This window comes from Stigmatopora argus, chromosome 12 (genome assembly GCF_051989625.1).
Source record: "Stigmatopora argus isolate UIUO_Sarg chromosome 12, RoL_Sarg_1.0, whole genome shotgun sequence".
In the NCBI taxonomy this organism is placed as follows: Eukaryota; Metazoa; Chordata; class Actinopteri; order Syngnathiformes; family Syngnathidae; genus Stigmatopora; species Stigmatopora argus.
In genome coordinates this window covers 9,196,967-9,211,318 of record NC_135398.1, presented here as the reverse complement: position 1 = coordinate 9,211,318, position 14,352 = coordinate 9,196,967, and the positions used below count along the sequence as shown (strand labels likewise).

General features: G+C 39.4%; 2 protein-coding genes across 3 annotated transcripts in view; both read right to left on the bottom strand.

Annotated features, from left to right (window-relative positions):
* Positions 1 to 69: 69 nt before the first annotated feature.
* LOC144085930 (tetratricopeptide repeat protein 39C-like) lies at positions 70 to 5,721 on the bottom strand. Its single transcript, XM_077615623.1, has 14 exons — positions 5,108 to 5,721; positions 3,882 to 3,930; positions 3,525 to 3,653; positions 3,220 to 3,334; positions 2,784 to 3,144; positions 2,221 to 2,389; positions 2,060 to 2,153; positions 1,862 to 1,969; positions 1,688 to 1,797; positions 1,506 to 1,629; positions 765 to 862; positions 593 to 697; positions 484 to 522; positions 70 to 414 (listed from the first exon to the last, which is right to left on the bottom strand). Exons 1-14 carry the CDS (start codon positions 5,251 to 5,253, stop codon positions 325 to 327), a joined length of 1,737 nt encoding a protein of 578 aa, XP_077471749.1. The 5' UTR covers positions 5,254 to 5,721; the 3' UTR covers positions 70 to 324.
* A 1,124-nt stretch (positions 5,722 to 6,845) lies between these two features.
* The window catches only part of LOC144085427 (laminin subunit alpha-3-like), a 48,000-nt gene continuing 40,493 nt past the window's right edge, over positions 6,846 to 14,352 (bottom strand). The window contains exons 62-77 of one of the 2 annotated variants that reach the window (XM_077614684.1): positions 14,200 to 14,341; positions 13,846 to 13,941; positions 13,603 to 13,760; positions 13,408 to 13,525; positions 12,847 to 12,987; positions 12,629 to 12,759; positions 11,316 to 11,450; positions 11,104 to 11,224; positions 9,404 to 9,537; positions 9,136 to 9,316; positions 8,704 to 8,862; positions 8,457 to 8,622; positions 8,199 to 8,353; positions 7,304 to 7,397; positions 7,110 to 7,229; positions 6,846 to 7,011 (exon numbers count right to left, since the gene is read on the bottom strand). In XM_077614684.1, the coding sequence (XP_077470810.1) occupies positions 6,866 to 7,011; positions 7,110 to 7,229; positions 7,304 to 7,397; positions 8,199 to 8,353; positions 8,457 to 8,622; positions 8,704 to 8,862; positions 9,136 to 9,316; positions 9,404 to 9,537; positions 11,104 to 11,224; positions 11,316 to 11,450; positions 12,629 to 12,759; positions 12,847 to 12,987; positions 13,408 to 13,525; positions 13,603 to 13,760; positions 13,846 to 13,941; positions 14,200 to 14,341 (2,197 nt within the window). In that variant the 3' untranslated portion in view covers positions 6,846 to 6,865. Of the gene's footprint in view, positions 7,012 to 7,109; positions 7,230 to 7,303; positions 7,398 to 8,198; positions 8,354 to 8,456; positions 8,623 to 8,703; positions 8,863 to 9,135; positions 9,317 to 9,403; positions 9,538 to 10,736; positions 10,969 to 11,103; positions 11,225 to 11,315; positions 11,451 to 12,628; positions 12,760 to 12,846; positions 12,988 to 13,407; positions 13,526 to 13,602; positions 13,761 to 13,845; positions 13,942 to 14,199; positions 14,342 to 14,352 lie in introns of those variants that run through there. The other variant, XM_077614683.1, reaches the window with a different exon arrangement.

The following is a 14,352-nucleotide window of genomic DNA, read 5'->3' as shown; positions in this document are numbered from 1 at the left end:
AGCCACTAAACCTCTTCTGGTTTTATTCTCAGCTAGTAAACCTTTCTTGTTGGAAATAGCACGCCTCAATTTCTCAAATCATTTTTAATAGCTAAAAACATACAATATGAAAGAGGTTTTTGTTCACAGCAGTATTCCATTGTGCACGTGAACTGTAAAAAGTAAGATTATTTAAGAAACCTGTGCAAAAAGAATTCCTAAATTGTGCAATGTATTGCACACGTCACAGTTTGTTGCTTCCAAATGACCATAACAAACACCTAAAAAATTAAAAAAAATTGCCCAAAATGGTACTATTAGTTTTTGGGTTGACTATGATGGATTTCAATGATGAGCTTCAGCTCTCATGGAGGCGAGAGCTGAGTGGATTCGCACGTGAAGTCTGTTTTCAAAGTCGTAGCCAGCAAAGTCATCCTGTCAAATAAAATAATTCCTTCAAACACTATCAATTATGACAGCTACAACACCATTGCATTCTTATACCTTTGCCTGAAGCATCAACATTTGGCCTTTGGCTGAAGACTGAGGGAGAAAAAAAAAATCAAAAATCAAAATATAATCAAGATTCATCAGAAAACCATTTAACGCCAACCTCTGAATCGTTGAGGAGAATGCAGCCCAATTCGTAACAAGCGTAAGGCTGCACATACGAGTTGCTCACCAGGCCGGTCTCGTCGCGTGAGGCCACTTGGAAATACTGCAAGACCAATGAGTCCAGTGTCAAAGTGGAAATTGAAATGTATTATCAGTGCGGCTCTGAATACCTGAATGGCTTCTTTGGTGTTATAAAGGTATTTGCTCACAATGCCCAAAAGCAGGTTTTTCAGGCCTGCACAGGAGGCGTCATCAATTGCCTGCAGGACTACAGAACACACAAGTTCTTTTGTTTTAGGTTTGACACCTGTTTTTAAATCAGGTGTGTGCTATCCATTTGACCTGGTTGGTCATTTGAATTAAATCAAATAAAACTGGATGCAAATTATTCACTTGTTTTAGCACATTGCTCCTGACTGACCAAAAACAATTAAAACATTCAGTCAGGCAATTAAATGTATTTTTTTTGTTATTAGAACAAGAAAAAAATGATTTAGATATGAAGGACTTACAAGACTTGCAAGGGAAGTAAGCAAGAGACTAGTGGACTGACTAATGTAAGCAGCTAACATCAGTTTGATAACATTAGTAATTTATGTAGACCTAACTTGTTTTTTTTACTATTCCAAAATCTTTTTATCAACGTCGGAGAAGTTTACATAAGTAGTTTGAACTCAACATTTTGACTATAGTTCACTTAAAACCTTAATTTGTTTTATTGATACTGACTTATGTTGAGTATTTCTAACTTGTTAAAATAAAGTTATCTTTGCAATTTGGAGTGATCAACCAGCCTATAAAGCACGTAGTGTAGTTTACAAACAATATTTAGTTTTACCCCAAAAAAGTGATGGGAACTAATATTGTAAATGCAGTATAACAATAAAAAAATGTGCACTTTCAATACATACCTTGCAACATTGCGTGAAGATTACTAGTGGAGCAGTTGCAGAGAGCTTTCCATAGATAAAGAATCTCAATGATGGAGAGAATGCACAATTCTTGGGACAAACTAGTAGTCCTCAGCTTTTCCGCCTGTCACAACATGATAAATCCTTAACATGTTAAAAATAACAGTCGTGTGCAAACTCACCTTTTTCAAAGAAAAGAGCTCAATTTGATTGCTCTTGCGTTTGAACAGTTTTGGCACATCGTTGAAAACGCATGTGGCTCCCTGCAGGTCGCCCATGGCTCCTTGGCAAACTACATTGAAATGTGGATTAAGAGACAATACCAAATGGCTGGTGGTTATAAACAGAGTTAACACCTGCAGTCAAATACGAGTAGAAGCACTGGGACCAGCGAGACTCGTTCTTCAGACGCTCGAAGGCCTTGAAAGACTCCGAGTAATTCAGCTCAATCATGTTGCACCAACCTACGACGCGTGAGCATGTTTCAGTGCCATTGACGGCAATAACTGGGTGGGCAGTCAAACTGGATTGGAAGTCTACTGAAGATACCTCACCAATTTCATACAAGCACACATGCTGGATCTCCCTCTGCTCCGAGGCCAGCTGTAAGGCGTTATTGAAAGACTCCAAGGCGGCGCTCATCTGGCTCTGCCGACATACGGGAAATTGCGTGAGGCGTTTGTAATACAACGTGTCACAACGGCATTGCAGGTACCTCAAGACGCTGAACTCTTCCTTTAAAGAACATGAAGAGTGACGAGTCGGGGTAAGTGGTCTCCCGCTCCCGGAGAATTGCTTTGGCCTCCTCCAAGCCCGAGTGGCTGTCGCTGCCGTCCAGGGCGAAGAAGGGCTGCACTACCGTGTGGTACCACAGGAGGGCCAGACTGTCGCAACACGCACAAAAAAAGAACATTGAAAGACTGATTTCAAATAAAAACTTTGAGGGGAGAAGTTCAGAAAAAACAGAATTGAAGGATGTTTGGGCTTCTAATTTTGTTGAATATAAAACCGCCACTTTTCTGGTTTGCGGCTACATATTTATCAATAAAACGGAATAAACAATCAACGTTTCACTTTGCTTCGTTTACATTATTTATTTGGTGTTTATAATACTTTGTATAATCACAGCTGGTAGTTTTGAACATAGGACACATTTATGTCAATAAGTAAAGGAAAACAAAGTCTTCTAGCATGCTAAAAATAATTGCCCAAACAATTATGTTTATTATTTTTATATTATTGGTTTCTGCTCTAAACTGTTTCAACTCACATACTCACGTGGCTAAGGGGGCCTTCATGTCTTTACTCTGGCTGGCGTACGCCAGCGCCGACAGGCCATGGAGACGGTCGCCGGGGAAGCCTAGCAGGTTGACGATCTTGAGGAGGTGCGGCGGCACCATGGAGATGCACAGGTGAAAAAGCCCATAGCCAAAACTGACCGAGCCCTTGAGCCGGTCAAGGTCTTCGGCACTGATGCCGTCTAGCCGCGGGGATGGGCTCTGTGCGGCGGACGAGGGCTGCTGCTCAAAGGCTTTCCTTCTCCTCCTATCGCTGCATTCTTGCAGCTGCGTGATGTCACAGTAACATTTGTCGTACACTTTCCAAGCTTTGCGGAGGATCCAGCCTCCTTTTATATACGCTGTAGAAGGGGAAGGAAAACTCGCTAGATTCCAGCCCAAACACAATATGTTCCAAAATGATTTTCAAACAGTACCTGAGAGTTCTTGTTTGGTAAAAGCTAGCACAGCGAGGTAAACCTGGCAGTCGGCGATGATGATCTGCCTCTGTAACCGTTCCACGGCTGCCATCCCGGATCTCCGAGAGTCTGTCTGTTCGAACAAGAAACATCCCAGGCAAGCTGAACAATCATAATTGTTTTCATTGACAGCCGTAGATGAACCCTCGTCATTAGTTGGAAGAAAAAACTTGCACCCACTGCGGCCCTTGAGGACCAGCTTGGACACCTATGGCCTACACGGTAATAAATCAAGTTTCTCTGTTTCGGGCGATATGACTCACTGAACGTTTCATCTTGTTTTTGAGGGTTTGAATGACACCAGAGTTTTCGCTCTCGCACAGCCTCTCTGTGGCTTTGAGGTCTTTGGACGCCAACTGCATGTTCTCCTCTTCAAATGTCATCATGGCATTCTACGCAAGCGAGGAAAAAAAGACAAAGACAAAGAAGTTTCATGAACAGGCATGCCTTGATATATGGGTTCAACTGGGCATTACAGCAGTCAGAGTAAATCAAACTTTTCCACCCCAAGATCAGGAGTCCCCAAAAGAGTTCTCAAGGGTTTTGTTTCAACCAATCCAACAGAATTACAAGTTTTCCATAGTGTATAAATGATGGTTCAGGGCACCGCATCGACTCACCAGAAAACTGACAAAACTGGCGCCAAAGCTCATGAGAGGGCTGTGGTTTCTGTGGTGGGAAGGACAGAGAACACAAAACGTAAGCACAGCACGCCATTGAAACATCGAGCGATCACTCCCAACTTGCTATACCAACTCGAACGGACATTAATTGGTATCAATAATAGCAATGAGCAAAATTTTGTAGGACTTTTATCATTTGATTATCAGTTAGTGCCTGATAGTCTTTCTCCCTTGATGCAATATCTCAGCTTGCAGCTTGGCAACAAGCGACTTAATAATGGCGCTGCTTATTTAAGTGGTTCAAAAGCAGGATGCCCCCCAAGCGTGCTCCGCAATTAGGCAGAAGCGTGACATTCAAGATGCAGGGGGTGTATCATTAAAGCCAGGGAACAGATTGTCAATAAAATAAAATGAGAAAATATAACTATAAGAACGCAGTGGATGATTTTTTTCTGATTTCAGGCTTTTTATTTTTGGATTATAGTAAGAATAATGTCATTAATTTATTTATTTTTTTAAACTCACTCCTTAGCGCGAGTGCTGCAACATATGACAAGGCAAACACCCAGACAACCTTATAATTGTGAGTGTAAGGATGTTTTGGCAGTCATGGGGCTGTTTCGACATCAGCAGCTCAATGCAAGTGTGTGAACATTTGCTGGAGGCTATTTGAACAAGGCAAACATGTTTTCTTTGAATTTTGAATTTAAGGCCCCAAAAGCACTTAATGTCAGTAAATATGAAGTAATATGGGACAGTTGACAGGGATAACAATCAGACTTTTATCGAGCAGTAAGACAAGTAATGGAAAAAGTTATCCAGATAGTCACTTGCAATATAGAATACCTAAATAATAATAATAATAATGCACTAGGAGAATGCAATAGATACGTTTATTAATTTACTATTGCGCATGTGTGGACTTCAGTCAGATCCTATCTTAATTGGTAACCATTGACGACAATAGACATCTAATCTGTTTTGAATGGAAGTCAAGACGTCTATAGCCGTCAATTGCAGTGGGTGAGTTTATGTAAGCGACACGTCCCTTTAGTTATTATTCTGCAGGGGTGTACTGTAACAGACAAAAAATGAGATATTCACAAAAATGTCAGCAAAATGTAAGCATCGTCACCTGTTTTGCAGGCAGTAATGCAACAAACAAACCAATCGTCACATCATTTTTTCGCGTTAACGCAAGCGCTTCATGTGCAAACACTCACCTGTGCGCTCTGAAAAGCTTGTCGCTCTCTTTAAATCCATTGTTGAGAAGCAAGTTAATGCCTCGCAGTGCCAGTTCTGCATCATTGACAGCCTCCCTTTCTTCGTCTTCCACGGCGTCCCTCGCGTCTTCCAACGGGGTCGCCATTGAAGGTGGTCAACACCGGGGAGGTGAAGCCAAATGTGGCCCCGACAGGTTACTCGAGAGGCGGCCAAGGGGGGCAGGGCTGCGCGTGTCGCTGACTTTACTTACGATAGCCTCAACCAATGGCGGATTTTCGAGAAAACGCCTCCATGAGTGTAGACACCTCTACTATATTGGCAGTAACACTTTTAAGGCCAATATTGTTACAAGAAAAAATAAAAACACTACCAGTTAGCTCTCACATGAAGCTTCCAGTCGTCTAAAAGGCAGTCACAGTACAGGAAGTATGATGCCTTCAGGTGTCGTTGGATACACCACTACTGTAGCCACAAACGCAATAAAATTCATTGCAGGAAGCCCGTCCCGAGATAGAAAGGAAACAAGATAAACTCAATTCATCAAGAGTTTCAAATCACGTCTGTGTAAATATAAAGTATGAAGCACAAAAAATAAAAGCTGAATTGGCTTCTCCTGTTACTAATAGAATAACGTGAAGTCAACTAAATGCATCAGACGAACGTGGTGTTCGTATGATGACGTCATTGAAAATATTTTCAAATGAAAATATGCATTTGAGACTTTTAATGTTTAACTATTGCAACGGAATTCACGTTGTACAAAATTTAGTCAAATATATTTCCAACACCAATTGGTGGGGGGAAACAAATACATATTACAAAAATTAAAGCTTCTTTTAAAGAAAAAATGTTTATGTATGATAGGGAATTTAATAGTAATAATAAACTCTGTTCCACCCGATGGGAGAAATTACATTATTAAGTTAAGTTTTGAGACACCCTTTTGTTTAATAGTGTGCTGGAATTTTTTTTAAATGTACATTCTGTAGGCTTTGTGTTTGCTCAACAAAGGTTGGAAAATGTCTATTCACTAGCCAATAAACTAAGTCCAAAACATGTTAAAAAATGCAACTTTAAGAAGTCATTTAGAAATAAATTTAATAGGCAATATTACAAAATGGCTTACAAACCAGTGGTCACAAACAGGAATGCGATTTTTTTCCCCAAAATGTTCGAATTCTGATGAATTTCATTTCTTTCGTAGACTGAGGTAATCCTTGTCTGGATCATGCAACAATAGCAGTATTGTTCCAATTTAGTTTTCAACTATTCTTAACTCAGGACATGCTGTTGTCCAGTGTAAACTATACTTTTGAAAGCTACTCCGAAGAATGCATGCAAAAGGAATGCCCAAATAACATGTAAAACACAGTCATAAATGTGATTCAATGGCAGGGAATCAAATGGCATAATAAGGGATTAAACATGCCAAAGGAGGAGGGACGAGCACCGTCAACTGCAAAAATAATGCCATATAAATGTTTGGGTCCAACCATTTTTCATCTTCATTCAAACACCATCACAATAACAATATAGATGTGTGTATATATAAAGTGCCATGTCATTACCCTTGGCTGACTTATCACATATGAAAAAAAAGAAACAAAGGACCATTGCATGAATTTCAAATAAATACATCCGTACACATACACACTGATACATGCACACATTTTCTGTTTTCTTGGTAATTGATTGCACATGGCTGTTTGGAGGTGGTCCCGAATTTTGGCCAAAAAAAAAAACATGCATGGCACCTTTTAACCGGGACATTCTTTGATGTTGACTGACCCAACTACTGAAGGCAACCTGGTGAACACCACGGACTCGCCGTTGACCTTTAAGTCCCGGATGCAGCCCACGAAGGATGACATGACAGGTGGTGACTGCATCAAAGTGATCTCTTCTGTAGGGAATGTGATAAAGCCGGTGAGTGACAGTATTAATCCGTGATCATCTCATTTTTTACTTAGATTTAATGCGTGAAAGACTAGACAAACTCACCAGGAACACCGCCCATATAAAGAGGATATTTGGTCGAGGCGACCATGTTGTAAGGTGGTCCTATCTTGTATGTGTCCACTTTATCCACATGAAGCTGCACAACATTCTTCATCGTGATGACTGCAAGACATGCAGTGTTATACATGTTTATTCACGGGGAATAATATAAAAGTATGAAGGATAAATCATTTCACCTGAAATTTTATGAAACATTCCATCGCAGAGTGTTGTTTTTGGCTGCACAGATGCCATGAACTCCCCTTTGCCATTATTAACTCGTGCCACAACCTGTAAAATAATAAGAAATCAATAAATAAAAATAGGCTCTGCTTTAACACTTTATAGGGCATTTAAATATCGTATTTGCTGCACTATAAGGCGTAACTAAAAGACTCAATATCGGGTAATCATTGTATGAAATTCCCTTTAACACAGCACCACCTAGTTGATGTACAACACAACTCCTAACCACAACTACTACAACCCCATCTAGTGGATGTGTAACACAATGCCCTACTACTACTACTACCACCACTACTACTGCGTCTTATGAGCCAGTGCGCCTTACATATGAAACAAATCTTTATATATATATATATATATATATATATATATATATATATATATATATATATATATATATATATATATATATATATATATATATATATATATATATATATATATATATATATATATATATATATATATATGTTCTTAATTTACATTGATACCTGTCATCCACATATCAACTTCTGGGTAATGTAATCAAGACTTACATACTAACTATTAATATTGTGGCCTGCCTGACATAAAATATGATATCCACATATGTGGATGCCTTGTAAATAATAGAATTAGAATATGCTAATTTTCTTTTTTGCTTTAATAAACTTAAAAGCGTAATCAGAAATGTTCCAACAAGGAACTGCTTCAGATTTGTCAATTGGCATGTAATGGCTCAATAGAATTTCTTGGTTTCATCTTTAATGTTAAAGTGCCAAAATAAAACACATTATTTTATATTCAAAATATTCAGGTATTCCTGCATAATATATTAATTACTAAAGATGGAAAATCAGGCCTCACCTCCCCTCTGAGCAGGTAAATAGTGACATAGTGGCTCGTGGTCATCTCTAGTTTAGTTCTGCTGGAATCGCCGACATGCAGCAAGAGTCCAGTTTGGGTCCGCGGTCGAATGTTAAACAACAATTCGAAACTTGATCCCACAGTAAAAGAATCATCTATAGCAAAGAAGGAGGCATAATACATAATATGTTAAATATCTTGGATGCAATATATCGGTAAATATCCCACAGGAATGGTCAGTATTAGTTTGTTGCTCACTGATGACGACGTGAGCTCCATTCCCTGAGAAGTAGGCCCCCTTCTGAGTTTGGCCCGCGAAACAGGGACCGGCCCCTTGGTTCGAGGACGGCTTCAGCATGGGCGTGCCGTTCATTTGAAAATGACGCACACAGCCAGATACGGTTTGCTTAGGGAGACTCTTGGACTTCAAAAGGCAAAAAGTAAAAATCATAGACTGACCTTTAAATTGCAAATAAGACAGTTCGAAATATGTTTAGCGATTTACCTTTAACTCTTTGTGTAGGTAGTCGGGGGCGCTACCCAAGAAGACAGGCGACATGAATTGCTTCATGGAGGCCACATCAGACGCACTCAACTGACCGTCCTGCGCTCGTATCCCGTCCACCACCAAACGGAACTTCTTCTTCTCTAAACTGAATATCACCTGAAGGAAGCGCCAACACCATGATACGATCTAAGTCAGTTTTTCCGGGTACTCGGCCGTTTGGTCGCCTGACTTTTGGTCGCCTGACTTTTGGTCGCCGGACTTTTGGTCGCCAGACTTTTGGTTGCCGGACGTTTGGTCGCCAGTTGTTTGGGTCCGGGCGACCAAATGTCCGGCGACCAAAAGTCCGGCGACCAAACGTCCGGTCACGTTTTTTCCGTAGCGTATATCATCAGCCACGTCTGAGTACGAACAAGGTTTTCAGATACTCACAGAGTGCCACTTTCCATCGTTGTACTTCTCCCTGTTGAAGATCTCGTTGTATTTGCCCACAGAGAGTCGGATCCTCCCTTTGGACATGTACAAAGCCAGGTGAGAGTTCCCTCCCCTAGTGGGGGCGAAGAAAAGCAGGCCCTCGAGAGATTGAGTCCGGATATCCAGAGCGAAGTGTGGCCTAGGGTGAAAAGATGATTCATAGTGACTCCAACTCAGGTCAAGATCCGCCCTTGGGGAATTTCACATGGCCTATAAGGGCACTCGCCTGGGTTGCAACACTTGCAATGGCAGGCTGTAGCTCAAGCGACTCACGGGCCCCCCCATGTGATACGCATCCGCGACCAGGCTCGGCAGCACACATGGAGACTCGCTCATATTCATAGCAAGCGTGAGGACATTCTTGAAGAAAAAATAAAACAAAAAAAGGCCTAATTAAATCTGAACCATTTTAGAAACTCACTGGCTTGGTCAATAAATCTTGTGAATCCAGACCATTTTTACTGGAATACAAAAAGATATGTAAACATATTTAATATTGAGCGGTCAACCAATGTCACACAAATTCGTCACATTATTAGTTTGGAATGTACTACTGTACAGCAGTAATGCTTTTTGAGCTCTGCGAGCATGGAATACTGAACAATTAATGAAACGTTTGCGCATAAAAATTGACGATTAGTAATAATAATCGTGTAATGAATGGGCCTCAAAATGATCAATAATCCTCTATAATCTTTCGTATCATATTTTATACAGAGATTTTGAGCATTTTGTTATTTTTCCCCTAATAAAAACTGATTTAATTAAAAAAAATAGTTTTAGTTGTTTTATCCTGAGGGACCATTAAAGTTTAAAGAATTTACATTTCCTGTCGATTTTGATCTATTGGAGGAAAATGAATTTACAAATATAGGGTGGAGCGGGAAAAGCAAACATGGCAGATCATTTTAATCATAACTTGTTTATTGTTAAAAGATTAATTAAATGCAAGACAGCATATTCCTATCACTTTTTTCATGGGATGAGAACATTTAATTCAGTCTTCAGACAACCAAAACCATTTTGCCTTGAATAGCTGAGTGCTGTTTATTATTGTAATTTAGATAGTATCTCATTTCACACCACCAAGATCTGCGGTGTACAGTTTATGCAGTTCAATCTGTGTGGGTCCATAGCACCCCAGGTAGATTTTAATTATTATCCGGTTGAGATTTTTCAAAAACAATAACAAAGTACACCACCCAAACTGTTGTTACAAGTCAAAAGGGAAGTATTATTGAATGCATTCTGAAAATATCTGACGATTTTAATTTGGGGTCTCCTGTCTATCCATCATAAAAATATCTGAAAATGTGTTGTTATTGTTATATATTGACATGGTGTAAGTGCAATGAGGTAAAAAGTCAGATATTTACTTTCTTTTCATCCAATTTCTATCCTGCTAAAATCTGGCCAAAAATGAGGATCTATTCAGGCTGCTTATGGGCAAAAGGCTGATATTTCAATAACTCAAATTTATATCCTCACTGTACCAATGATGAAAATTGTGGAGTGCTTGTGTTTCACTGTTTACATGGAAGAAAGAGACAATGAGATGATTTCAGTCAAGCTGATTATTTATGAGTGTCGTTTGAGCAAAATCTTCCACAGAAAAATCTGAAGGGATAAAACATGGTAGTTTTTAATATTATTCATAACAAGTGTTTAATTAGTTAGGAAGGTCCATGGGCTCATGCAGTGTCCCAGTTTCATTGAATGAAGGCACCATAATAAGAGAAGTGGCAGAATGTTATGGTTAGATTCTTGTCAGTGGCTCGTTGTTCTTCATCTCTGAAAATAAGGCAGCAAGTTTAAGTTAGTAAAAATCATTTCAGATTTACTGTTCATGCCCCTGTTGCATGGAAGGAAATAAAAACTTTTATAGAGTAAAAACAAGTATTAACAGAGATAAAGAGTATTACTCACCTTCTTGGCGTTCCAATTAATCATCTGTTGCATAGGACTTTCGGATGTGCACACATCCAACAGGATGTCTCCAGAAGACTTGAAGTCGGTCAAATCCTCGGGTTTATATTGATGTTGCGGCCTGGAAAGGAAAAATAAAAAAAAACAAGGGAAAAAAAGGTGTTTAAAAACATCAGCCTGTGAATTGGATGAGGCTCGCCATAGACAACTACCGTCTGGTGTAGAGGTTGGAAATGCAGCCTCTGAATTTGTCTCGCCCCAAAATGACAGATCCGCCAGAGTCTGGGACAGAAATGCTTCTGCTCTGCTGTACACCACTGTCGTTGTCATCAATGGACATCCCCATACTGTAGGAAAGATCAACACATTATTTGTAAACATTATTTTCAGTTTTGCCAAGAAGTAACATTTAGTTAATATTTTAACAGTGAATATAGGTACACGGTCGATTGGTCGCCGGTCTTTTGGTCGCCCGGAAGGTAAGTGATAATTACCATTTAAATCGTTGCTCAAATTCCCTAAATACAAACTGCAAATTACTATTTAGTCATACTTAATGCCCTAGTAATTATTAGGCTAAAGAAAAGCTCCAGATTTCCCGGACTTTTATTGTTTTTTGTTGGAGAATTTGTTAAAACCCTGACTGACGTAGCTTCTTAAAGGGACAACGCATGTACATACAAACTCTTATACACTCACACGTCGGCTCAGTGAAACTGGTCATGGCCATTGTTGGCTTTTATTGATGCATAGACCGTGTTGTTTTACCTTGTTTTGTCGCCGGTCTTTTGGTCGTCGGTCTTTTGGTCGCCGGTCTTTTGGGTCCGGCGACCAAAAGACGGCGACCAAAAGACCGGCGACCAAAAGACGGTGACCAAAAGACCGGCGACCAAATGACCGCACACGATAAGATTAGCCATTTCAATGTCTTTGTGGAATTTCTATGTTCTACCAAGTGTTGAAAAGTTTCATGTCCAGCTATCACATAAATTGTCGTTTATCATTGTCAAAAGCATCTGTTCCATTCTTTGCTTTTTATATTGAAGAATCTCAGTGAACTGTCATTGTAAGAAAATACTGTATATGCACATATTAACTATATGTTTTAGCGTGCAAGAGGCAGCATAATGCATCTCATTTCCATAGTAGGATAGAATGTACTTTAGAGCAAAATTGTATTTGTGAATTGTCTCGACGTAAGGACATCTAATTCCTTAAGTACAGAAATAAGTGTATTATTCTAGCCAGTAGTAGTAAACAATGTAGTCAAGTATGCGGGTCCACAGTCTAAGCTCATGAATATCAATTAGGATTAAATAATATATTCTATCATGGATGTTAGAAAATAGTTTCATAGACAACCAACTACTAATTTAGTTTATGAAATCAATAGTGATGTTGTTCTAGTTAAGATTTGACCGGCGACCAATCGACCGCACACGGAATGACAACAGTCAAAATGGATTGGACATCAATCTACCCCCATCAATGGCAGGGATACACAATAATTGTTCATATTTCATACCTTCCATCTTTTTTGGACACAGTCAAATAATGCCACTGGCCATCATTGTATTTCTTGTTAGAAGTCCACATCTGGTTGTTAAAAGACACAACCACGTTGCCATTTTCTAAAGCCAGGTGAATCCCATTAGTCTGGATGAACAAGAGAAATAATACAATTTATTGAACGTGACTGATTTGATGGCACAAAAATGTGACGGTTGGGTTTCCGGAACTGACGGCCTGTTTTGACTGCAGGAGGATGCCGTCCTTATCAGTAGTCTTGAAGCCCAACGAGACCAAGGCGTCATTGGCCAGGCTGAAGCCCGAAAGGTCCGCCGAAAGCGAGCTTCCCAGACTGAACTCTGCTTTGCGTGTAGTCTCAATTAAAAAGATAAAAACTCAATTGGTCACAAATTTCCACAACTTCCATGTGTAATTATCCATCATCTGTAGTTCCTGGACATTTTACATCTCACCCATCAATTATGAAACTATCTGACTTGTATTTATATTTTGGGGCAACTGTCTATGGATCATAAAAATACCCTAAAATTAGTTATGTGATTTTACATCTCAGCCATTAAGTCTGAAAATATCTGACAATTTACATCATAACCATCAAATCATATTATAATTCCCAATCCACATGTAAAATGTACTTGGCCTGAGAGCAAATAAATAAAATAGAAAGAATGGTTAAGAAAAAAAATGTCAGGAGTATTTCATATGATGGAAAATAAAAAGTCATAATTTTCTTTTTCATAAATGTTACTGACTTGCGATCAAGCCTCGACTCACCAAGGGATCTTTGGGACAATCTCTGCTGATTCCCACTTTCTCGTCGATGGGTTTGAAGTTTTTGTTGAGCTTCACGTTTTTCAAGCAGCCTCTCAAAGCTTGAATTGTGATGTTGTGTCTGTCAGCAGAAAGCAAAGTCAGCTTGACGCCAATCTCTCTAACATGGCTCAAAAATCGCAAATGAGAAGCGCTTACTTTTCCCTCAATTCTAAAGGCACACCACCGATGTAATATTCTTTGAAATCAGTGCTGGTGAACTCAGCTTGGGCCGTCGCCACCTCTTTACTGGCTATACGGACTGTGAACTTCCCCTTGTTGGTCAAAATGATGAAGACATCCAAAAAGTCTGGGTTCTGAAGATTTTAAAAAAACAAGAACAGGAGCGCGTGACTAACTTTTATCCTCACAGTGTCACTATGTTGCCTGGTTCTGACTTACCGGGAATGTTTTCAAGTTATTTGTGGCTGGCTCTTGCAGCAAGTTACTACGTAGGTGAACAATGCCCCTTTCAATTGTCACTGTAAAGTAATTATCCTTAATTGGAAGGGGAGAAAAGAGAGGTTAGTTATGGTTATTTAAGGACTGGAGGACATTTTAACTTTAATTCTTTTAATTTTATCTTTAAATAAATGATTTTAAAATGTAATAATTAAATAATACCACAGAAAAATGAAATAAAACACATTTCTTAACTATTTAAGTTTGTAGTATTTATTTATTTTTTATTTAAAGGACTACATGGATCTATCAATATTGGCAGCCAATGTCTAATCTGAATTCAGAACAAATTACCTCATTTCCGATGTATAAAAGCAGGCCGTTTTCTGAACGTGTCGAGATGGCTCCGCTGATAAGGAGAACTGGTAGTCTGTTGGTGATAGTCACGCGGCCGTAGCCAGTTCCCTCTAAGTAAAAGTCCGTTAGGGGGACATACCTGTATACAAG